This window comes from Zophobas morio, unplaced genomic scaffold, assembly GCF_036711695.1.
Source record: "Zophobas morio isolate AGI-343-1 ecotype UQ-CSIRO unplaced genomic scaffold, CSIRO_AGI_Zmor_V1 ptg000006l, whole genome shotgun sequence".
NCBI classification, from domain to species: Eukaryota; Metazoa; Arthropoda; class Insecta; order Coleoptera; family Tenebrionidae; genus Zophobas; species Zophobas morio.
The window spans coordinates 176,663-200,463 of NW_026972111.1; the positions used below are offsets into that span (position 1 = coordinate 176,663).

General features: G+C 29.0%; 1 protein-coding gene across 3 annotated transcripts in view; it reads right to left on the reverse strand.

Moving 5' to 3' along the window:
* The window catches only part of LOC135123244 (receptor-type tyrosine-protein phosphatase alpha-like), a 58,655-nt gene that overhangs the window by 5,805 nt on the left and 29,049 nt on the right, over positions 1 to 23,801 (reverse strand). The window contains exons 1-14 of one of the 3 annotated variants that reach the window (XM_064047738.1): positions 14,474 to 15,022; positions 14,284 to 14,423; positions 14,075 to 14,237; positions 13,680 to 14,018; positions 13,397 to 13,630; positions 13,089 to 13,345; positions 12,588 to 13,040; positions 12,448 to 12,535; positions 8,066 to 8,142; positions 7,878 to 8,009; positions 7,230 to 7,827; positions 7,041 to 7,174; positions 6,864 to 6,992; positions 6,662 to 6,813 (exon numbers count right to left, since the gene is read on the reverse strand). In XM_064047738.1, the coding sequence (XP_063903808.1) occupies positions 6,662 to 6,813; positions 6,864 to 6,992; positions 7,041 to 7,174; positions 7,230 to 7,827; positions 7,878 to 8,009; positions 8,066 to 8,142; positions 12,448 to 12,535; positions 12,588 to 13,040; positions 13,089 to 13,345; positions 13,397 to 13,630; positions 13,680 to 14,018; positions 14,075 to 14,237; positions 14,284 to 14,423; positions 14,474 to 14,831 (3,254 nt within the window). In that variant the 5' untranslated portion in view covers positions 14,832 to 15,022. Of the gene's footprint in view, positions 1 to 6,661; positions 6,814 to 6,863; positions 6,993 to 7,040; positions 7,175 to 7,229; positions 7,828 to 7,877; positions 8,010 to 8,065; positions 8,143 to 12,348; positions 12,536 to 12,587; positions 13,041 to 13,088; positions 13,346 to 13,396; positions 13,631 to 13,679; positions 14,019 to 14,074; positions 14,238 to 14,283; positions 14,424 to 14,473; positions 15,023 to 23,801 lie in introns of those variants that run through there. The other 2 variants (XM_064047735.1, XM_064047737.1) reach the window with 2 other exon arrangements.

A 23,801-nucleotide genomic window follows, 5' to 3' on the forward strand; every position in this document is an offset into this window, starting at 1 on the left:
TATGTTCGATTTCTCAATTTTCCAATTGTTCAATTTTTCAATTTTTCAATTACTCCTCGATTTTTAAAATTTTTGATTTTTCCGTTTTTCAATTTTTGTTGCGATTTTTCGATTTTTCAGTTCCTTGATTTTTCTATGTATCTTTCAATTTTTCCAGTTTTTAAATTTTAGATTTTTCAATTTTTTGATCTTTCAATTTTTCAAATTTTCGGTTTCTTGATTGATCGAGATTTCGATGTTTCAATTTCTCGATTGTTCAATTTCCCGATTTTTCAATTTTCCAATTTTTTTTTAATTTAAAATTTCTTAATTTTCAATTATTAATTTCGATTAACCGATTTTCATCCATCATCGATGTTCCAATTTTTCGAAGTTTTGGTTTTTCAGTTTTTGTAAAAATCAGTTGGAGGATCTACTGGATTTCTCGTTTTTTCGAGTTTAGAAATTTTAAGTTTTTTGATTTCTCAGGTTATTGATTTTTTAAATTTAAATTTTGGGATTTGCAATTAATGAGTTCATTTAAATTTTTTGGAATTTTGGAATCGAATATTTCGATTTTTTAATTTTAAATATTTCGATTAAAAATTTTCGATTTTTCGATTTTTTAATTTTTGGTGGTCCTAAGCTTCCGATTTTTTGATTTATTGATTTTCCTGTTCATCAATTTTTCGATTTCTCGATTTTTTTACTATTCAATTCATAGATTTTTTGGTTCTCATTTATTGATATTTCGACTTTTTTATGTTCGATTTTTCAATTTTTTAATTTTTATACTTTTCGAATTTTTAGTTTGTTTCAATATTTTAGTTTTGGAATCTTTTACTATTTCGATTTTTAAAATTTTACATTTTTCGATTTCAAATTTTTCATAAGTTTTCGATTTTTCAATTTTTTGATTTCTCGATTTTTCAGTTATCCAATTCTTCAGTTTTTTGATATATTAAGTTTTCGATTTTTGGGTTTATCATTTACCAATGTTTCGACATCAGTTTTGAAATTTTTCAATTTTTCAATTTGGAGTTCCTTAATCCGTTATTTTTCGATTTATTTTAATTTTTCGATTTTGAGCTATTTACATTTACTCGATTTTTCGACTTACCGATTTTCATCCGTCATCCATGTTCCAATTTTTCGAAGTTTTGGTTTTTCAGTTTTTGAAAATTCAGTTCGATTTCTCGTGTTTTTTTTTATTTTTCAGTTTTTCGGTTTTTCAGTTTTTAAAATTTTTTAATTACCAGTTTTGATTTACCAGTTTTTCAATTTTTTGATTTTTCAATTTTTCGATTTCTCAATTTTTTTCAATGTTTCAATATTTCAGTTTTTAAAATTTTACATTCACCGATTTTAAATTTTTCGAATTTTATATTTTTCAATTTTTGGTTTTCCTAAGTTTTCGATTACTCGATTTTTTGACTTTTCAATTTTTTTTTCAATTTTTCCATATTTTAAGTTTTCTATTTTTCGACTTAGATTTCTCGATTTCTTAAGTTTTTGGTTTCAGTTTTAAGACTTTTCAATTTATCGATTTACCAAGTTTTCGATGTATCAGTTTTGGAACTTTTCAGGGTTTCGATTTTTAAAATTTTTGATTATTTGATTTAAAATTTTTCCATTTCTTAATTTCTCGATTTGGCGCTCCTAAGTTTTTGATTTTTCCATTCTTGATTTCAAGATTAATCGATTTCTCGAATTTTCAGTTTTTCAATTCTTCAATCTTTCGATTTTCCAATTTTCAGTTTTTTGATTTCTCAGCTTAATGATTTTTCAATTTTCGGGTTTTTAAGTTTCATATTTTTCGTCTTCTCGATTTCTCATTTTTTTATGTTTAAGATTTGGGATTTTTCGATTTATTGATTTCTCAGTAGTTTGATATTTCAGATTTGAAATTTTTGAATATTTCAATTTTTAATTTTAGATATTTCGATTTAAAATTTTTCAATTTTTGGTGTTTCTTAGTTTTCGATTTTTCAATTTATTGATCCAATTCATCGATTTTTCTGTTTCTCGATATTTTGACATTTCTCGTTGTGTTGATTTCTCGATTTTTCAGTTTTTCAATTTTTCGGTTTTTCGATTTCTCAGTTTTTTGATGTTTCAATGATTCAATTTTTTAATTTACAATTTTTCGGCTTTACGATTTCTCAATTTTTCCAATGTTTTAGTTTTACAATCTTTCACCATTTCGATTTTTAAAATTTGAGACTTTTCTGTTTTAAATTTTTAGATTTTTCAATTTTCAATTTTTGGGGTTCCTAAGTTTTTGATTTTTCAATTTCTTGATTTTAAGATTACTCAATTTCCGATTTCTCGAATTTTCGACTTTTCGATTCATTTTTTTTCCAGAGATTTATCGAGATTTCGATGTTTCGATTGCCCAGTTTCCCGATTTTTCAATTTTACGATTTTCAATCATTAATTTTTCCATTTTGAGCTATTTATCAATTTCCTGATTTTTCTGACTTATCGATTTTCACCCATCATCGATTTTCCAATTTTCTAAGTTTTGGTTTTTAAGTTTTTGGAGAATTCAGTTTAAGGATCTATCAATTACTCGATTTCTGTTTTTTTTATTTTTCATTTTTTCAATTTTTCTGTTTTTCAATTTGTCTATTTCTCAGTTCTTTGATGTTTCAATGATTCGATTTTTAAAATTCTTTTTTTTCCATTTCTCGATTTTTCTCTGTATTTGTCAATTTTTCCAATTTTTAGATTTTAGGTCTTTCGATTTTTGGGCTTCTCGGTTTTAGATTTTCCGGCCTTTAATTTTTCAGTTCTTCAATTTCTCGATATTTCAATCTTTTTTAAATTGTTTTAATTCCCCTATTTTTCGATTTATTTATTTTTTAAATTTTAAATTTTTCGATTTTTCAATTATTAATTTTTCGATTTTGAGCTATTTACCAACTTCTGGATTTTTTGATTTTCATCCATGATCGATGTTCCAATTTTTCGAAGTTTTTAATTTTTTAGTTTTTGGAGAATTGAATTTGAAGATCTATCAATACTCGATTTCTCCTTTTTTTGATTTTTCGGTTTTTCAATTTTTCGATTTCTTAAATTTTACATTTTTCTTTTTTTCAATTCTTCGAGTTGATGAATTTTTGAAGTTTCGATTTCCCGATTTTTAAATTTTTTATCATCACAATTTTTCAATTTTCCGAATATTCCGATTTCTCGAAATTTTGGTTTTTCGATTTTTTAGTTTTTCGACTTCCGAATTTTCGATTTCTCAATGTTCAACATTCCAATTTTGTGAATTTTTAAATTTATCGATTTAAAATTTTTCAATATTTTAATTCTTGGATTTTTTAAAGTTTCAATTTTTCGACTTTTTGATGTTTTCGCTTTTTTAAATTTGCGATTTTTCAGTATTTCGATTTTCCGAAAAATAGATTCATACGTGGATTTTTTTTTAAATAATTTGTTAAAAAAATGAATCAATTAACTGTAATGTTTCGATTTTTGAAATTTTAAATTTTGCCATTTTTTAATTTTTCAGTTTGGCGTTTTTGATTTTTCGATTTCTTGATTTCAAGATTAATCAATTTCTCGATTTTTCGACTTTTTGATACATCGATTTTTTGGTTTTCGCATTTCTCGATTTCTCGTTTTTTCAGTTTTCCATTCTTCAATCTTTCGATTTTCCAATTTTTCAGTTTTTTGATTTCTCAGGTTAATAATTTTTTCAGTGTTTGGATTTTTTAAGTTTTATATCTTTCGTCTTCGATTTCTTGATTTCTCATTTTTTTGATTTTTCAGTTTATTGATTTCAATTCATCGATTTTTCTATTTCTCGATCTTTTGACTTTTCGAGTCATCGATTGTTTGATTCCCATTTTTCGTTGTCTCAACTTTCCTATGTTCGATTTCCAGATTTGTCGATTTTTCAGTTTTTTTGATTTCTTGGATAATCGATTTTTAAATTACAGGATCTTTCGACTTCCTGATTTCTCGAGTTTCTAGTTATTTATTCCTTCAATTTTTCGATTTTCCACTTTTTCAATTTTCAGATTTCTCAGATTTTCGTCTTTCAATTTTCCGATATTTTAAGTGTTAGACTTTTCGACTTCGATTTCTCATTTTTCTTGTTTCACATTTGGGATTTTTCAAATTTCCGATTTATTGAATTACCAATTTTAGGATATTTCATTTCTGGAGTTTTTCAATATGTATATATTTTGATTTTTTAAATTTTAGATTTTTCGATTTTAAATTTTTCCGTTTATTAATTTATCAATTTTTAGCGCTTCCAGTTCTTGATTTTTCAATTTGTTGACTTCAAGATTAATCGATTTTTCGAATTTTTTACTTTTCGATTCATAGATTATTTGATTTTCCTATTTTATCGATTTCTTGACTTTTCTATGTTCGAATTCTCAATTTTCCGATTGTTCAATTTTTTAATTTTTCAATTTATTAATCGATTTTTAAAATTTTTGATTTTTACGTGTTTCAATTTTTCAGTTCCTTGATTTTTGTATGTATCTTTCAATTTTTCAAGTTTTTAAATTATAGATTTTTCAATTTTTTGATTGTTCAATTTCCCGATTTTTTTATTTTTTTAAATTAAAAACTTTAAAATTTTCATTTTTCAAATTTTCGGTTTCTCGATTGGTCGAGATTTCGATGTTTCAATTTTTCGATTGTTCAATTTCCCGATTTTTTATATTTTTTTTAGATTAAAAATTTTAAAATTTTCAATTATTAATTTTGATTAACCGATTTTCATCCATCATCGATGTTCCAATTTTTCGAAGTTTTGGTTTTTCAGTTTTTGTAAAAATCAGTTGGAGGATACCAATTATTGGATTTCTCGTTTTTCGACTTTAGAAATTTCAAGTTTTTTGATTTCTCAGGTTATTGATTTTTTAAATGTAAATTTTGGAATTTGCAATTTATGAGTTCATTTAAATTTTTTGGAATTTTGGAATCGAATATTTCGATTTTTTAATTTTAAATATTTCGATTAAAAATGTTCGATTTTTCGATTTTTTAATCTTTAGTGGTCCTAAGCTTCCGATTTTTCGATTTATTGATTTTCCTGTTCATCAATTTTTCGATTTCTCGATTTTTTGACTTTTCAATTCATAGATTTTTTGGTTCTATATTATTGATGTTTCGACTTTTTTATGTTCGATTTTTCAATTTTTCAATTTTTTAATTTTTCGACATTTCGAATTTTTAGTTTGTTTCAATATTTTAGTTTTGGAATCTTTTACTATTTCGATCTTTAAAATTTTACATTTTTCGAGTTCAAATTGTTCCTAAATTTTTGATTTTTCGATTTTTTGATTTCTCGATTAATCGATTTCTGGATTACTCGATTTTTCGACCCTCATTTCTCGATTTTTCAGTTATCCAATTCTTCAGTTTTTCGATATTTTAAGTTTTTGATTTTTGGGTTTATCATTTACCAATGTTTCGATATCGGTTTTGGAAGTTTTCAATTTTTCAATTTGGAGTTCCTTAATTCGTTATTTTTAGATTTTTTTTTAATATTCCGATTTTGAGCTATTTACATTTACTCGATTTTTCGACTTGCCGATTTTCATCCGTCATCCATGTTCTAATTTCCGAAGTTTTGGTTTTTCAGTTTTTCGGTTTTTCAATTTTTTGATTTCTTAAATTTTACATTTTTCGATTTTTCAATTTTTCCATTTGATGTGTCGATTTCCCGATTTTAAAATTTTTTTAATCACCAGTTTTGATTTACCAGTTCTTCAATTTTTCAATATTTCAATTATGTGAATTTTTCAATTTATCAAAATTAAAAAAAATGAATCAGTTAAATGTATTGATTAATTTTTGGAAAAAATCATTTCCAAACAAATCTGGCCTGACCGAACCTGACCTGGGGTGGGATTTTGTTTCTACCGATACGATACGAAGCGATAACGAAGCGATAAATGACAAGGACGAAAATATAAATTTCAGATGGGAAAGAAAAAGTCGAGCACATTTTATTGGTACCGATATTTTATCGTTATAGAAACAAAATATCGTACAACTGAAAAATAAAACATGGGAAAATTGAAAAATCGAGAATTCGAGAAATTGAAACGAAAAATTCAAGAATTGAAAAATAGAAATAATGAAAAATCCCAAAACTAAAATCTCGAAAAAGGAAAAATCGAACATTTAAAAAATTGAAAAATCAAAAACCTGTAAAATTGAAAAATTCATGATTAATTGGAAAAACTGAAAAGTCTAAAAGTCGAAAAATCTGGAAATCGATAAGTTGAAAAATCGATTGATCGCGAAATCGAAAAATCAAAAATCTAGAAATGCCAAAAACTGAAAATGAAAAATCGAAGAATTGAAAAATTGAGAAATCACAAATTCCAAAATTTAAATCGTAGAAATTAGAAAACCGAAAATCCCAATCAAAATATTGGAAAATCGTCAAGTTGAAAAATTGAAAAGTGGAAAATTCAAAAACTTGTAAAACCGAAAAATTGAAGAATAATTGGAAAAACTGAAAAATAGAAATCGAAAAATCTAGAAATGGAGAAATCAAAAAATTGAAAAATTCCAAAACTCAACAAATCGAGAAATCGAAAACTTGAAAAATCGAAAATTTAGAAATAATTCTTTAAACCCTTTTTTTTCGTAATAAACTACAGCTCATATTATGTTCGCCGGTTACAACTAGTGTACTTACATGGTAGTAATTAAAATAGGTGTCTCATTTTCTTCCATAACTTTGTTAATATAGTGTACTGTAATAAGTGCGTTGTCTATGGACTGTGGTATCTGTTCTTTCAAGTTCCAGTCTACCAATTCAAAAAATAATACTTCTTGACCGTTTCTCCCCTACAATTAAAATCGTCTAGAATACTAATTAAAAACGGTTAGATTTTTACATTGTTCGAGTCCTTACTGTACTTGGAAAGTAACAACCTGGCAAGAGTATACGATGGCGTAACTTCTACATACGTCTGCAGAATAACACTGATGGTTACACCAGATTCGGTAAACTTGCACGGCCATAACTAAAACCAACAACTTAACACCCTTCTATGTTACACCAAACAACTCACTTTGTCTTTGTTCGCATTTATAAATAACACGTGACTAATATTTTCACTAATGATAGTTTCCCAAAACTCCAACAACAGTCTTTTTGAGGGTTGCTGACAAAGTAAGAATCGATTAGGTTTCTGGTAACCGTCAACTATAAATCGAGAAGTTGAAGACTTGTTGAGTTAGAAAAAATTTCAAGATTTTACCAAAAGTCAGACGAAGCGGATTCCTCATTTTCGGTTGTGGAGCCAAATTCTGAACCACCGAGTCGGCCCAGAACATCTTCTCCAAGTATTTACACTGCTCTTCAACCACTTTAGCGTCTAAATTGTCTGTAAGTTTCGTCCTAAACGGATTTACTTCGTCTAGAAGAAACTCCAGTACTGTTAAATGAGCTAAGACATAATAGTCCAGATTGTTGACCATATGTGGCCTCTGTTGCCTCATGTTACCCAGAAGAACATGAAAGTTGACGCTACCTTCAGCTTCACCCATATGGAGAGCCAAATCGCACAGAATCAAAGTCCCGCTTCTGTTGGTTTCCGACCCAGAATAAACCACAATCGGGGAGAGACTCGTTCTGGAAGTTTGGTGCAGGTGTTTCAAAATGGGCAAAAGCTCGTCTGGGTACAGCGGCCAAGAGCAACTAAGATGTAGCTGCCGCACCTGTCTTTGGTTCTTCATATAAGTGACCTCGAAAACTCGTTCGTGGTAATTGGAGTGAGTTCCTTCTGCTACGTTTCTGACAGTGATGGCGCCGAAGGTGTTGACGGAATTCAAACTCGAAGACCAACAATCTTCTCTCTAAAAATTTGGCAAGTGGGTGTTTATATTGTTGCTGGGTGTATACTAACAATGTAGTCGTCGTTAAAGTCTACAGCTAGCACCATTGTTTCTACTTCTTCTAGCCAAATCATCCGCCAGAAGTCGGTCTCGGTGTCCTTGGTTCCCTGGTAGACGATGTAAGCTTTGCAGTGTCTGAAACCCTGTAAGTTTGTGTAATTTAGGTTAACGTCTTTGACAATGGTAAATGAGTTCTTACGTCTATGTAGCTGGCGTTTATGTAATCGTCGGTACCAACGTCTTCCAAGTCTCCCAAAATCACTCTTGTGGAATCATCTAGAAAAAAAAATGTAAGTATGGGATCAAATTCGGGTTGCAGTTAATTTGTGTACAATCGCACGCAAATGTTTTGAGCCTATGGGCGGATCATTTTTGCCGATCGTCACCGAAGGAGGCGGTCCAAATCGTCCAAGGGCAGAATTTGTAGGTAGGCTCAAACTACAACGAAATTTACGTGTTGACCAAATTCTTCCTGTGAATTAGTTTTAATTTTATAAATACCCTGTCTAAAATGTTCAGAATATGATGAGTCTATACTTGTGATTTACCATTCCATTTATATTTTTTGGATTTGTTTATACATACAGGGTGACTCAAAAAAAATAATGACTGAGTCAATTTATTTTATTGAAGAAAACAAGAATTGCAAAACTGAATACTTTGAAATCTTGTCAATTAGTTGGAATCTGAGCCCAATTTTTTTTGCAATATCTGTGATGTGCCACTGAAATATACAAAGAGTAAATTTTGAAATGGAACGAAAGTCGAAGAATACTTTCAAAGCCACGATCAAAATGTATTTGCTTATCTTCGCCAAAAAATGCATGACGTCATCGTAAAATTTGATATGATGAGTCTATACCTGTGATTTACCATTGCAGTAATATTTTTTAGATTTACTTATACAGCCTGTCTCAAAAAATATCACTTCGATTTTCGATTTTTCGTTTTTTCGACCAACCATTTCATCGAATTAGATTTTTCAGTTTCAATTTTTCTATCAACTTTTCGATTTTATTACTTTCCAATTTTCTGATTTTTCAAATTTGCGGTATTTTGAAATTTCGAGTTTTTAGTCTTTTCGTTTTTCGATTTTTTAATTTTTCGTTTTTTTGATTTTTCGATGTTTCGATTTTTTGATTTGCCATTCTTTCAATTTTCGATTTTTCGTCTTTCCATTTTTAGATTTCTGGATTTTTCTGTTCGTCAGTTTTTAGATTTTGCAATTTTTTTGCAGTTTTCGATCATATTTTACTTTCCGAATTTTTTGATTTTTGAATTCTCGATTTTACGTTTTTAATTCTTCTATTCTCGATTTTTCAATTTTCCATTAATCATTAAATTTTTCGATTTTTCGGTTGTTTTATTTCTCGACCTTCGATTTTTCAACTTTCGATTATTCGATTTTCCATTTTCTGATTTTACGATTTTTCCGCTTTTGTGGTTTTTCGAATTTTCTGTTTGTTTTAGTTTTTATGGTTCTGCAATTTGCTTTATTTTTCCATTTTTCGATTATTTTACTTTCCGATAGTTTGATTTTTAAATTTTCGGTTTTTCCATTTTTCGATATGGGATTTTTCAATTTTTCGGTTTTTTAATTTTTTCTGGATTTCTGTCCGTTTTTTCGATTTTTAGAATATTGATTAATCGAATTTTCGATTTTTGAGCATTTAGATTTTTCGATTATCACTTTTACGATTTTTCAAAATCTCGATATTCGAGTTTTCGATTTTCCATTTTTCAAATTTCCAATTTTTAATTTTGCCTTTTTCGATTGTTGCTTTTTAGAATTTTCCCTTCTTCAGCTTTTAGATTTCAATTTTGTTACTTTCCGATTTTCCACTATTCGATTTTTTTTATTTTTTTTCGATCGTCGTTTTTTCGATTTTCATTTTTCCGATTCTTTGATTTTTCAATTTTTAGGCCTTGCAATTTTTTTACTTTTCGTTTTTTCGAGAATTTGTTTCATCGAATTTTCGATTTTTCGAGTTTTCGATTTTCGATTTTTCGGATTTTCCATTTTCCGATTTTCGATTTTTAGATTTTCCATTTTTAGATATTTTTCGATTTTTTTTGATTTTTCGATTTTTCTGTTCGTCAGTTTTGAGACTTTGCAATTTTTACTTTTCCACTTTTCTATTATTTTAGTTTCGGATTATTCGATTTTTGAATTTTCGTTTTTTTTTCATTTTTCGATTTCCGATTTTTTAATTTTTCGATTTTTCGGTTTTTTAATTTTTCGATTTTCGATATTCCGATTTTCGATTTTTCGATTTTCCGATCTTCGATTTTTCAATTTCCAGTTTTCGATTTTCCACTTTTTGATTTTACGATTTTTCGATTTTTCTGTTCGTCAGTTTTTAGGCTTTGCAATTTGTTTACTTTTCGATTTTTCGATTATTTTACTTTCCAATTTTTTGATTTTTGTATTGTCGACTTTAGAGTTTTCAATATTATGAATTTTCGAATTTTCGGTTTTCCTATTTTTCGATTTTTGATTTTTCCATTTTTCGGTTTTTTGATTTTTCAATTCTCGGTTTTTCAATCTTGCAAATTTTCGATAGACCTACGTATTAGATTCATTGAATTTTCGATTTTCGGTTTTTCCATTTTTAAATTTTTGATTTTCCAGTTTTGTATTTTCAGATTTTCTGTTTTTCGCATATCTGATTTATCAAATTTTCGATTTTTCGGCTTTTCGATTTTTCGATATTTGATTTTCGAATTTTCGATTGTTCAGTTTTCCATTTTTTAGCTTTTAGACTTCAATTTTTTTACTTTTCGATTTTCCAAATTTTCGAGTTTCAATTTTCAGATTTTTGATTTTTAATTTTTCCATTCTTCGGTTTTTAGACTTCGATTTTCTTTCTTTTAAATTTTTCGATATTCTATTTTCCGCTTTTCAGAATTTTCGATTTTCAGTTTTCAAACTTTCGATTATTAGAATTTTGGATTTTTCAGTTTTGATTTTTCGATTTTTAGAAAATTTGAGTAGTCGAATTTTCGATTTTTCAATTCATCGATTTTTCTATGTTCAATTGTTCAATTTAAATTTTGCGATTTTCAATTTGTCCATTGTCGATTTTTAGAATTTTCGGTTTTTCAGTTTTTCTGTTCTCAACTGTTAGACTTCAATTTTGTTACTTCCCGATTTTTTGGTTTTCGATTTTCCAATTTTCAGAATTTCCAAGTTTCTTTATTCAGATTTTCGATTTTCCACTTTTTCGATTTTAGATTTTTCGAATTTTTGTTTTTCCAATTTTTTGCTTTTTAGATTTTCTGTTCGTTTCAGTTTTTAGGCTTTGCAATTTTTTTCTACTTTATATATTTTGATTATTTTAATTTCCGATTTTTTTTATTTTTGTTTTTGATTTTTTTAATTTTCAATATTACAAATTTTTGACTTTTCGATTTTTTGGTTTTCCCGTTTTTCAATTTTCGATTTTTCGATTTTTGAGGTTTGTGAATTTCCACTTTTCGATCGACCTAGGTATTTGATTCATTGAATTTTCGATTTTTTGATTAGCCATTTTTAGATTTTCGATTTTTACGATTTGTATTTTTCGATTTTCTGTTTTTTGCATTAGTGAATTTCAGTTTTTCCGATTTTTGATTTTGCGCATATTTGATTAATCAAATTTTCGAAAAAGTTACCATGCTTACAAAAACTTCGAAACATCTACAATATTTCAAAGTATTCAGTTTTGCTATTCTTGATTTCTTCAATAAAATAAATTGACTCAGTCATTAACTGTTTTGAGACACCCTGTATAACCAAATCTAAAAAATATTAATGCAGTGATAAATCACAAGTATAAAAACTCATCATATTTTATACATGTAAGATTGAGGTGACGTCATAAATTTTTTAGAGGGGATAAGCAAATATATTTTAATTAAATCATGTTTATCATGACTTTAAAACATCTGCAAGATTTCAAATTATTCGATTTTGCAAATTCAAAATTAAATTGCAAAATATTGTTTCATAATTTTGATTTTTCTTCCAAAATATAATAAAAACTCAACACGGAGTCACAAACTACATGTGTAGGACTATGTTACTGTATACAATTTAAAACCCATTTCCTATGCATAAATTTGAAGTGACGTCATCACATTATTTGTGGGGATAATTAGACAAATTTAATAAATTTGCGACATTTATGAAAAAAATATCAGTTAACAAAAATGGCACGTTTTTATTATTATACCAGTTACATGTCACTCAACGACAATATCGTTTTTTTTTAAGAGTATTTTATTTGAAAAAGTGATGAAATTTTTTATACGGAACAATTGGTCGAAAGATGTTATATAGCAAAATAATTCATGTCCGGACCATCGTTACTCACGAACGAAAGTGACCATTATTTTATGGGAACAACTACCTGCTAAATCTTCTCCGACAAATTCGAGAGAACTGGTGTGAGCCATAAATATTTCTTACCAAATGTAAATTTCGTTGTAGTTTGAGCCTACCTACAAATTCTGCCCTTGAAGGATTTGGACCGCCTTCTTCGGTGAGGGCAGGCAAAAACGATCCGCCCATAGGCTCAAAACATTTGCGTGCGATTGTACATGGAATGTAACGCTGGTCTTTGTTTTTCTTTAAATTTTCCTCCCACAGAGCCACCTCACAAGTTCCAAATTTTTCATCCGCTAACAACTAAAACACAGAACTATGGTATAACTAATGGGAGCTTGTTACCAAAAACAACCTTAAATTGCTCGCTTAGCAATTTTTTTTCCACAGAAGCTTTTACGTAAGTTTCTATTTCCTTAATTGGTATGTTTTTGGTGTCGCTGTCGTCTAAAGATAGTAAAGTTATTACTTCGACTTGTGGACCGTTGGCTTTATTCTTTTTTCCACAGAAGTAGAGAAATACGGGTACCAATACAACGTATAAGAAAAATACACCAGTGAGGATTCCAAATAGCCAGTGATTCTTAAGTATGCTTGATATAACAATGATAGCTATGTACCAATTTTTTCTTGATGTGGGGGTTGTTACCAACTCAGGTACTCCTTCTTCATAGTGTTCGTTTCCTACGAACAACAACACCCGAATTTTGTAACCGAAAGAACTCGTTGGAATGGTCACTGTTCCGTTTGAGAGGGATTTTTGGAAGGGTACTAGATCAGAAAAATTTTCGAAAGTGGTACCGTTACTCTGAAATCAGAGTGATTAACAAAAATTCGTTACGAAAAAGATCATTACTTCTTTGTACTGAATTTGGTAAAAGTCTGGTTCTTTTTCGTCTTCACCATACGTCAAGTTAAACGAAATTTCAGCAAAATTTGTCTTGGCGGAAACTAACGTAGGAGGTTTTAGCACAACTGGTAGTTTTTCTGTGCACTGTCTTCCAGTAAATTTCTTCATACATTTAAAACAACCAACTTTGTTGTTGTGACTCACACAATTCCCATAATTTATAGTTGACGCACAGTCACGGCCCCAATTGTCGCCAGTACAACCTAAAAATAAACTCAGGAGTAATTTTGAACTCTTCTCAAAATTAAACCAACTTTGGTTACACGTCGTTCCTTTAAACCCCCATGAACACTCACAAGTTCCATTGTCCAAACAAATCTTATAACCTTCACAAAACGGGTACGACTGTCCTAAAATTTGGTCACATTTGGCTGTACATTTGTGACCTAAAAGTCCAGGTAGTTCGCAGAAAGTACTACTATTGGAAGTAGCTAGTGTTTTACACGTGTACGAAGAATTTTCACTTTTTACCGTCAAACTGTATACATCTAAAAGACAAATTAACTATCTATAGAAGCTTCAGAATTGTTTTGTTACCCGTGGAAAGTCTACAGATGTGTACTTTATCGATTGCCCAGAACCCTTCTCTTTTATCGTCACTTCTAGAACGATAGAAATTGAGCTTTCCAGTACCGTTGTAACTACTAGTGTGAATTTCAATTCGCTTCCAAGATTTTGGTTTATTTTCTAAATTAAAGCCGTCCACTCTTACAGTTTTGTGGGTGGTACCTGATTCTAGTACTACATCTAGATAGCAGTTTTCATCCACAGACACAAACAAAGAAATGCAAAGATCGGTAGAATTTGATAGATTGCTAATATTCAGAAAACTGATCGCATTGTTAAGAGTAGTCAGATGGGAGTATCGGAAATCGTCTACAAATTCCAATATACGTAGTTAAAAAAAATACTAATTTTGATTACGGTCTTACATTGGTGTGTTTTTATTCTCACTCCACTTAAAATTATGTATTTTGGATTAAATCCTAGCTTCCATACTTCCATTTCATGGACAGCGGTTTCCGAAAATTTGATTTCCAAAATTTTGTTTTGGCGCACTGTGTAATGTGACCATTGACAGACATTTTGTTCCACCTGTTTTAATTTCGTCATTTGGGTTTATAGTCCAGATTATACTCACATTTTCGTGTTTATCCCGTACAATTGAAATGAATTCTCCGCCATCTGCGTTCAGAGTAATTCTTTTGACGAAACACAAGGAGAAAGAAATAACGTTGGCTGGAGCGATGTTAATTTGGGCATTTTTTACGTTCGGAAATTCTGTTGAGCGTTAGAATTAGATCTAGTTCGATAGAAGACTGAATTCTTACCTTCCCAACGTACATCTACGACTGGATAAAATGGTAGTTCTTGAGTGGTACTTACGTTCCAGTCGTTTATAACCCATCGGGTTAATTCAGTGAGCGTTCTTTTGCTATCTATGAGTGGATTATCTGATGAGTTTGGTGATATGTACAAAGCTGAATAAACACTTTCTTCTGTTAAAACACACGTAATACTTTGATTTTTAGTTAGGGTAACTACATCGGCGGACGCTCGCGTAACCAAAATCCAGAATATAGAAATGTGAAGATTCAAGTACATCTTTATAGTGTAAGTTTGTATTTTTCGTTTTACGTTATCGGAAAAAATTGTATTATCGAGATTAATCTTTGTGAGTAAATACATTCGAGGATTATTTATTTAATCATGTACTTCACTTACTAGTGTGGTACTCTAGGAAATAGCAACAGATAAATACGAACTTTGTTGTTTAACACGATAGAGCGATGAAATTCGTGTTAGTTAAATTTGATTAGGGAGGTTAATTATTCTTACATTTATTTTGTCTTCACCCTGAATTTAGTACACTGTTTTCGAACATTCTAGAATTTTATCCAACGTAATCTTATCAATTTCGATAAAATATTTACTTAACGTGTGTAAGCAAAAGTCCCTACAATAGTGTCAATTTTTTTTCAATTTCTCATTCTTTCGATATTTCAATTTTGGCATTTATCAGTTTATTGATTCTTTATTTTTTTTCAATTTCTCGATTTTTCAAGTTTTTAGTTTCTCGATTAATCGATTTTTTGATTTGTCGATTTCTTGATTTTTCAATGCCTCAGTTTTGGGCTTTTTCAAATTTTCGATTTTTCGCTATAACGATTTATCGGTTCTTCGATATTTCAGTTTTGAAATTTTTCAATATTTCGATTTTTCTAAATTTATATGTTTCGATATATGAACTACTCAATTTTCTAAAGTTTAAATTCTTTTATTTATCGATTTTTCAGCTCTCTGTTCTTTGTAAATGTCAATTTTTCTAATTCGTAAATTTTAGATTTTACACTTTTTCGATTTCTCGATTACTAATTTTTCGGTTTTTGGCTTTTTCAATTTCTAGATTTTTCGATTTCTCGATGTTTCAATTTTTCAGTATCGGTTTTTCGATTTTTCGGCTTTTCTATTTACATTTTTCAACGTCCCAATTTTTCGGATTTTTTGGGGATTTTTAATTTCTTGATTTCTCGTTTTTGGTTTTTGATTTCTTAGATTTTATATTTTGCGATTTTTTAGTTTACCGATTTTTTGATGTTTCGATTTCCCGATTTTTTAATTGATTAATATTTCAGTTTTTCGATTTTTCGAATTTTCGATGACTTGAAATATTGGTTTTTTGATTTTTAAAATTTTTCATTTTTTGATATTATTTTTTTTTAATTTTTGGATTTCCTAAGTTTTCGATTTTTCAACTTCCTGACATCAGTCTTGGAACTTTTCAATGTTTCAATTTTGAAATTTTAGATTTATCAATTTTAAATTTTTCCATTTTTTAATTTTTCAATTTGGCGTTCCTAAATTTTTGATTTTCCCATTTCTTGATTTCAGGATTAAACTATTTCTCGATTTTTTTATTCATCGATTTTCTGGTTTTTCAGTTTTTCAATTCTTCAATCTTTAGGTTTTCCAATTTTTCAGTTTTTTAAGTTTTATATTTTTTGATTTTGATTTCTTGATTAATCATTTTACTTATATTTAAGTTTTTTCGATTTTTTAGTTTTTCAATTTTTGGTGTTCCTAAATTTTCGATTTTTCGAATTGTTGACTTCGGAGTTAATCGATTTTTCGATTTCTACAATTTTTTACTTTCCCATTCATGGATTTTTTTATTTTTCCATCTCTTGATTTCTTAACTCTTCGATGTTCGATTTTTCAATTTTTCAATCCTTCAATTTGTCTATTTTTCAAGTTTTCAATTTTTCGATGTCTCGATTTTTTGATGTTCGATTTTTCAATTTTTCAATTCATTAATCTTTCAATATTTCGGTTTTTAAAATTATTTTACATTTTTTAATTTTTCGAATTTTCAATTTTTGGCTTTCGTAAGTTTACCATTTTTCGATTTCCTGATTTCTCGATTATTCAGTTAACCAATGTTTCGATATTTCAGATTTAGAATTTTTCAATATTTCAATTTTTCAATTTGCCTATTTTTCAATTTTTTTATTTTTCAATTATTATTCGATTGTTAAAATTTTTGATTTTTCCAGTTCCTCGATTTTTCTGTCCCTTTCAATTTTCCCAAATTTTAGATTTTTCAATTTTTTGATGTTTCAATTTTTCAAATTTTCGGTTTCTCAATATATTGGGATTTCGATTTTTCAATTTTCCAATTTTTTGATTTTTTTAAATTTAAAATTTTTCAACTTTCAATTATTAATTCTTCATTAACTAATTTTTCGATTTTTGGCTTTTTCAATTTCTATATTTTTCCATTTCTCGGTGTTTTAATTTTTCAGTCTCGGTTTTTCGATTTTTCAGCTTTCCTATTTAAACATGTAAATGTTTCCCCAATTTCCCGATTTTTCGGATTTGTTGGGAATTTTTTATTTTCTAGATTTTTCGTTTTTGTTTTTGATTTTTCAAGATTTCAGTTTTTCCATTTGTCGATTTCTTAGATTTTATATTTTCCGATTTTTCGAATTTTCCATGTCTTGAAATATCGGTTTTTTGATTTTTAAAATTTCTCGAACTTGCCGATTTTTCGATTTCTTGATTTTCCAAGCTCTCGATTTGCAATTTTTCAACATTTAAATTGTTGACAATTTTTCAACTTCTGAATTTTTCAGTTTTTCGATATTTTAATGGTTCGGGATTTCTCCATTTCTCGTTTTTTTATGTTTCGATTTCTCGATATTTCGGTTTTTTGATTTGTCAGTTTTTCAATTTTTTGGCTTTTCGGCTTTCGATTTTTAGATTTTCCAATTTTCGAAAATTCAATTTGGTGGTTTTTCAATTTTCCAATTTCTCGTTTTTTTGATTTTTAGTTTTTCTCATTTCCTAAATTTTAGGATTTTCGATGTTCCAATTTTCCATTTTACGATTTTTTCATGTTTCGATTTTTCGATTTTTTGATGTTTCGATTTCCCGATTTTTTAATTGTTTAATATTTCAGTTTTCCGATTTTTCGAATTTTCGATGTCTTGAAAAAGCGGTTTTTTGGTTTTTAAAATTTTTCAAACTTGCCGATTTTTCGATTTCTGGATTTTTCAAGCTCTCTATTTCCCAATTTTTCAACGTTTATTTTAAATTGTTGACAATTTTCCAATTTCTGGATTTTTCAATTTTTTGATATTTTAATGGTTCGATTTTTAAAATTTGCATTTTTCAATTTTTTGATGTTTCGATTTCTGGATCTTCGATTTTACAATTTTTTGGGTTTTAAATTTTTCAATTTTTCAGTTTTTCGATTTTCAATTATTCGATTTCTCCGTTTCTCGGTTTTTTATGTTTCGATTTCTCGATATTTCAGTTTTCTGATTTCTCAGTTTTTCAATTTTTCGACTTTTCGGCTTTTCGATTTTTAGATTTTCCAATTATTTGAGAATTCAATTTGGGGATTTTTCAATATTCCAATTTCTCGTTTTTTGATTTTCCATTTTTCTCGATTCCTAAATTTGAAGATTTTTGATGATCCAATTTTCCAATTTTACGATGTTTCGATTTCAAAGTTTTTAAATTTCTTTATTAAAATTTTTCGATTTTTTTCGAATTTTCGATTCCTCGGTTTTCCTATTTTTAAAATTTTTTGACTTCGCGATTTTTCGATTTCTGGATTTCACAAGTTCTCGATTTCCCAATTTTTCAACATTTAAATTGTTGACAAATTTTCAACTTTTATTTTTTCCAATTTTTCGATATTTTAATGGTTCGATTTTTAAATTTTGGGTTTTACAATTTTTTGGTTTTTAAATTTTTCAATTTTTCAGTTTTTCAATTTTATTACTTTTTGATGTTTCGATTTTACGACTTTTTGATGTTTCGATTTCAAGGTTTTCAAATTTTTTTGATATTAAAATGTTTCGGCTTTTCGATTTTCAGATTTCTCGATTTTTCAAATTTTCGGTTTCTCAATATTTCAACATTTGAATTCTTCGATATTTTGATTTTTCGATTTTTTGATGTGTCAATTGCTCGGTTTTTCATTTTGAAAAGGTTTGATTTTTTAATTTTTCGGTTTTTAGAATTTTTGAATTTTTAGTTTTTAGATTTTTTAATTTTTCAATATTTAGATCTTTAAAATGTTTTAATTTTTAACTAATGAGAAAATAAAAATAAGAAAAAAATTTATAATTTTTCAAAGAAGCGGGATTTTTGGGCCTGCATACAGGGGTGAGGGAAGTTCTGTCGAAATAATCCTCGACCAATTTGTTTTGATGATCTAGTTTTTGGTGTTATTATATTATGTCACCAGATCACGTAGGAGTATGACGTCATCTCCAATATTTATTTTCACAATCACATCTGTATAAAATGTTTTTTTCTTCAAACGTCAGAAATACGGGTCATTGCATACCTCAATTGATAAATACAAAGTCCTACTTCACTGCCTTGACAGGAAAAAAAATTTCTGCTTAGGCTGCAAAAATTTTTTGCTGCCGCTGAATCAACCAATGAAATTTAAGCCTAGCCGTCTTATGTGTTGATGTTGATGTTCTCACTGTTATTAGTGTTTTGTGCTGCCAATGTCAATCACAGACAACTGTCATATGTCATTTGTCACAATTCAGTCGGTCAGAGCCGAAGATTCGAATTATAACTGTTACCTAAATTAACCAATCATCATGCGCAATCAAGAAGTCTTATAATAATATAAAAAGGTAAAATTTTACAAAGGGCACTTCACGATTTCGCACAAACTGTTTGCACACAACTCTTCTACAGCACCCCCTGAACACGTTCCTCACCTTCAAATGTTGTAGAAATCCTTACTTTTGCCACAAAAAAATTGTTAAATTTCCCACTTTTCAATGGGAAGCCGTTTCCAACATAACCTAACTTTTTATAGTCAACAACACGCGTACATGTAACGTCGGGTATTTAGTGAAGGCAGGGCGCTTCGCGCCCTGTGTCCCATTGCATATATACCCCTAAACGTGGCACTTTTTGCTCCGTGGATCATTGTCATTGGAATTCGTGCGAATTCAACTATGTGTGTAGTTGGTTGCCTACATGTGGCGCAACTAATAGGGTGCAATGGCTGTACATTTGTGACCTAAAAGTCCAGGTTGTTCGCAGAAAGTACTACTACTGGAAGGAGCTAGTGTTTTGCACGAGTACGAAGAATTTTCACTCTTTACTGTCAAATTGTATACATCTAAAAAATAAACTAACTATGTATAGAAGCTCCAGAATTGTTTTGTTACCCGTGGAAAGTCTACACATGTGTACTTTATCGATTTCCCAGAAACCTTCTCTTTTATTGCCACTTCTGGAACGATAGAAATTGAGCTTTCCAGTACCGTTGTAACTACTAGTGTAAATTTCAATTCGCTTCCAAGATTTTGGTTTATTTTCTAAATTAAAGCCGTCCACTCTTACACTTTTGGGGGTGGTGCCTGATTCTAGTACTACATCTAGATAGCAGTTTTCATCCACAGACACAAACAAAGAAATGCAAAGATCGGTAGAATTTGATAGATTGCTAATATCTTTTTCTTCCCCAAAACATTCGGCCTAAACGAACTTAAAAAAGGTTATTTTCCACATTTTTTCAATACAACAGAAAATCAGAACTATATTGGAAAAATACCAAATACAAAATACTATGGTATTAATTCTATGAAAATAAAAGATAGGCAAGAGTTTTTAGAATGGCATAAACAAAAAAGAAAAGAAAATTATTTATTTGATTTTAAAAATGAACTTTATGATTATTGTAATTCTGATGTGGATATATTAAGAAGAGGATGTCTTGAATTAAGAAAACAATTTCTAGAAATAGCTAACATAGATCCTTTTAGATACATTACAATTGCAGGTGTTTGTATGGCTATATATAGATCGAAATATATTAAGAAAGATACAATTGCGGTTGTTGATAATCTAAAAAAAGATCAATATTCTCAACAATCAATTTCTTGGTTGAATAGTTTTCATAATTCAAATATAAAACATGCATTAAACGATGGTGAAGTGAGAATATGTGGATCAAAAGTTGATGGCTTTGATGAAAAAACTAATACAGTCTATCAATATCACGGTTGTTTTTGGCATGGTTGTACAGAATGTTATAGTTCAGATTTTATTAATAATAAGAATAAAACAACTATGGAAGATCTTTATGAACAAACAATAGAAAGAAGCGAGCAAATAAAAAAAGCTGGCTATAATTTAATAGAAATGTGGGAATGCAATTGGATTAAATCTAAAGAATATAAAGAAGAAATGAAACAAATTAAAAGCAAATATAAAGAAATTGAAGAACTTAATCCTAGAAATGCGTTCTTCGGAGGAACAACTAATGCTACAAAACTAAAAGTTAATGGAAAGAAAATGAAATATATAGATATTTGTAGTTTATATCCAACAGTACAATGTTATGATGATTATCCAGTTGGACATCCTACTAAAATATTCAAACCTCCTACATATAATTCAAAATGGTATGGTTTAATAAAATGTGCAATTTTACCACCAAGAGGTTTGTATCACCCTGTTTTACCTGTTAAAAATAAAAGGAAATCTGGCGATGAAAAACTAACATTTCCATTATGTCAATTGTGTGCAAAATTAAATAATCAAAAAGATAAATGTACTCATACGGAATCTCAAAGAATTGTCAGAGGAACCTGGTGTACAAACGAAGTAAAAAAAGCAATTGAAAAAGGATACAAAATAATAACTATTAATGAAGTTTGGCATTTTGAACAAAAATCGAGTTATTTGTTTAAAGGATATGTAAAAGCATTTATGAAAATAAAGTTAGAGACAAGTGAATGGAGAAATGATTTTGAATCAGAAGAAGAATATAGAAAAACCGTAAAAGAAAATCTAGGTATTGAATTGGGTAAAATAGAAAATAATCCTGGAAAGAGAGCTGTTGCAGAAATCTGTTTAAATTCCTTATGGGGTAAATTTGGTCAAAGACAAAATATGGGGGCAACAGAGTATGTTACAGATATTAAGAGATTTTAGGAGATTTTATTAGACGACAGACTTGATAATATACATATCAATGAATTAAACGAAAATATGTTACAAATTGATTACAAGTATAAAGGTTGCTATGTAGAAAATGATTTCAATACCAATATATTCATAGCGGCATTTACAACCGCAAATGCTAGACTAAGATTGTACGAAATGTTAGACATATTAGGAGAAAGTGTAATATATTATGATACAGATAGCATTGTATATATAGATAATGGTAAAAACACTGTTAAAACAGGTTGTCTATTGGGAGATTGGACCGATGAATTAGGTAAGAACGTATGGATTGCTGATTGGGTATCAACAGGTCCAAAAAGTTATTGTTATAAAACTAACACAGGTAAAGTTGTTTGCAAAATTAAAGGATTTACATTAAACTACGAAACCTCCGAAAAGATTAATTCCGATAGTATAAACGATATTTTAGAATACAAAGACAAAAAAATCAGTACACAATATAATCGAATTACCAGAGATACTAAAACTAAAGAACTTTTAAATAAACTAGAAACAAAGGAATTTGGTTTTGTTTATGACAAGAGAGTTATCCTAGAAAACTTTGACACAATACCGTTTGGATATTAATTAGACAAAAAAAAAAAATTAAAGTATGTAGAATGCAGAGTGATGCAACTTAATATTTCTCTCCTTAAAAAACATTATAACGACGTTCGTGGTGCGAACCAAGCTGGTGCCGCTGGTGCCGCTGGTGCCGACCTAGACCTACCAACTTTTGAAGTCATGGTATTACAAAGAACACTATTGCGCCCAGAAGTTGAACTTGACCGACAAACAAATGTCACTCTATTGATGAATCCGTACAACATGTCATTTCGGCTTACAAATGGTAAGAGCTTACTTTTTCTGAGCAATGGTAATTCTGGGATTCCTGGGGATCAACGCGATATCGTGACTTATGATGATGGTGAAGCTGAAGAAGGTCAAGAAAATCTTGAACCACCAAGTGCAGTAGCAACACTAACAATTTATGAAGGGAGAGAATCTTTAAATTTGGAATTTACTGATGTCCCCGAAAAAAGACGATTTATCAGACATCTCCAGAGATTTCTCAATCTGAGGATGCATAATATTCGACGGTTTGATGCGAAAACCCGATAAGTGTGTCGAACTTTTAAAAATCTACTTTTAAATGAAAGCTTTTTCATTTTTTCTCTTTCTAAAGAAATATGCGATTATTGGATTCTCGTACAAAAAGGTGTAGAAATCTCAATGACAATCGCAGATAAGAAGAATTAAATACTTGCCATTTTTGTGAATTTTTAAAGTTGTTGACTGCAAAAATTGTGGTTTTGCAGTTATCAGGTTTTCGCTGCAAACCCTTGATATAATAGGTTTATTCATTGTGTTTTGTTCTTTTGTAGCAGAGCAAGTACCACGTCACGTCCACGGACTCGGGAAAATTGTCTATGATTTAACATTCAAATAAAGTGTTTCAGTTTCGATAAATAAAAAATTTAGTAAAATCCGTTGTTGATCGTTCTTTTTTCTAACTGTCTCTATTCTATTGTCTCTGATTGAATCATAAATGTTCAAAATTAAAGAGTATTCATATGTGCTGAAATGGGCCAACAGAAAAAAACAGGGTAAAACGACGAATTCAATGTTTTTAAATGGTAACTTTTCTTGACCAAAACCATATTCACGTTTGATAAAACAGGATATATTTCTTAAAATTTTGACTTTTTTAAAAAAGGGTGAGTTCGAAAAACCGAGCAAATTCTTTAAAAATTTTAACTTTTTTAAAGGTACCTTGAAAACCAGACTAAAATCATTAAAAATGTGTTGTGTTCTGAGGGGGCCTACTAGTACAAAATTCAAAACAGGGTAAAATCTTTGAAAACAAGGTAAAATTCCTAATTTTAAATGTTTTTAAAAGGGACATTTTTGTTTGTACGAAACCGTATTCACGTTTCATAAAACAGGATATATTTCTTAAAATTTTGACTTTTTTAAAAAAGGGTACGTTTGGAAAAACCGGTCAAATTCTTTAAAAAATGTTAATTTTAAAATATATCTTAAAAACGGGAGTCTTCACGATTTTTCTGCTTTTCTGTTAACCCTTGAAAATCGGGGTGTTTTCCTTAAAAAGTAGCTGTGTTCTCAAGGGGCCTAACAGGAAAAAAGTCCTAATTTTGAGTG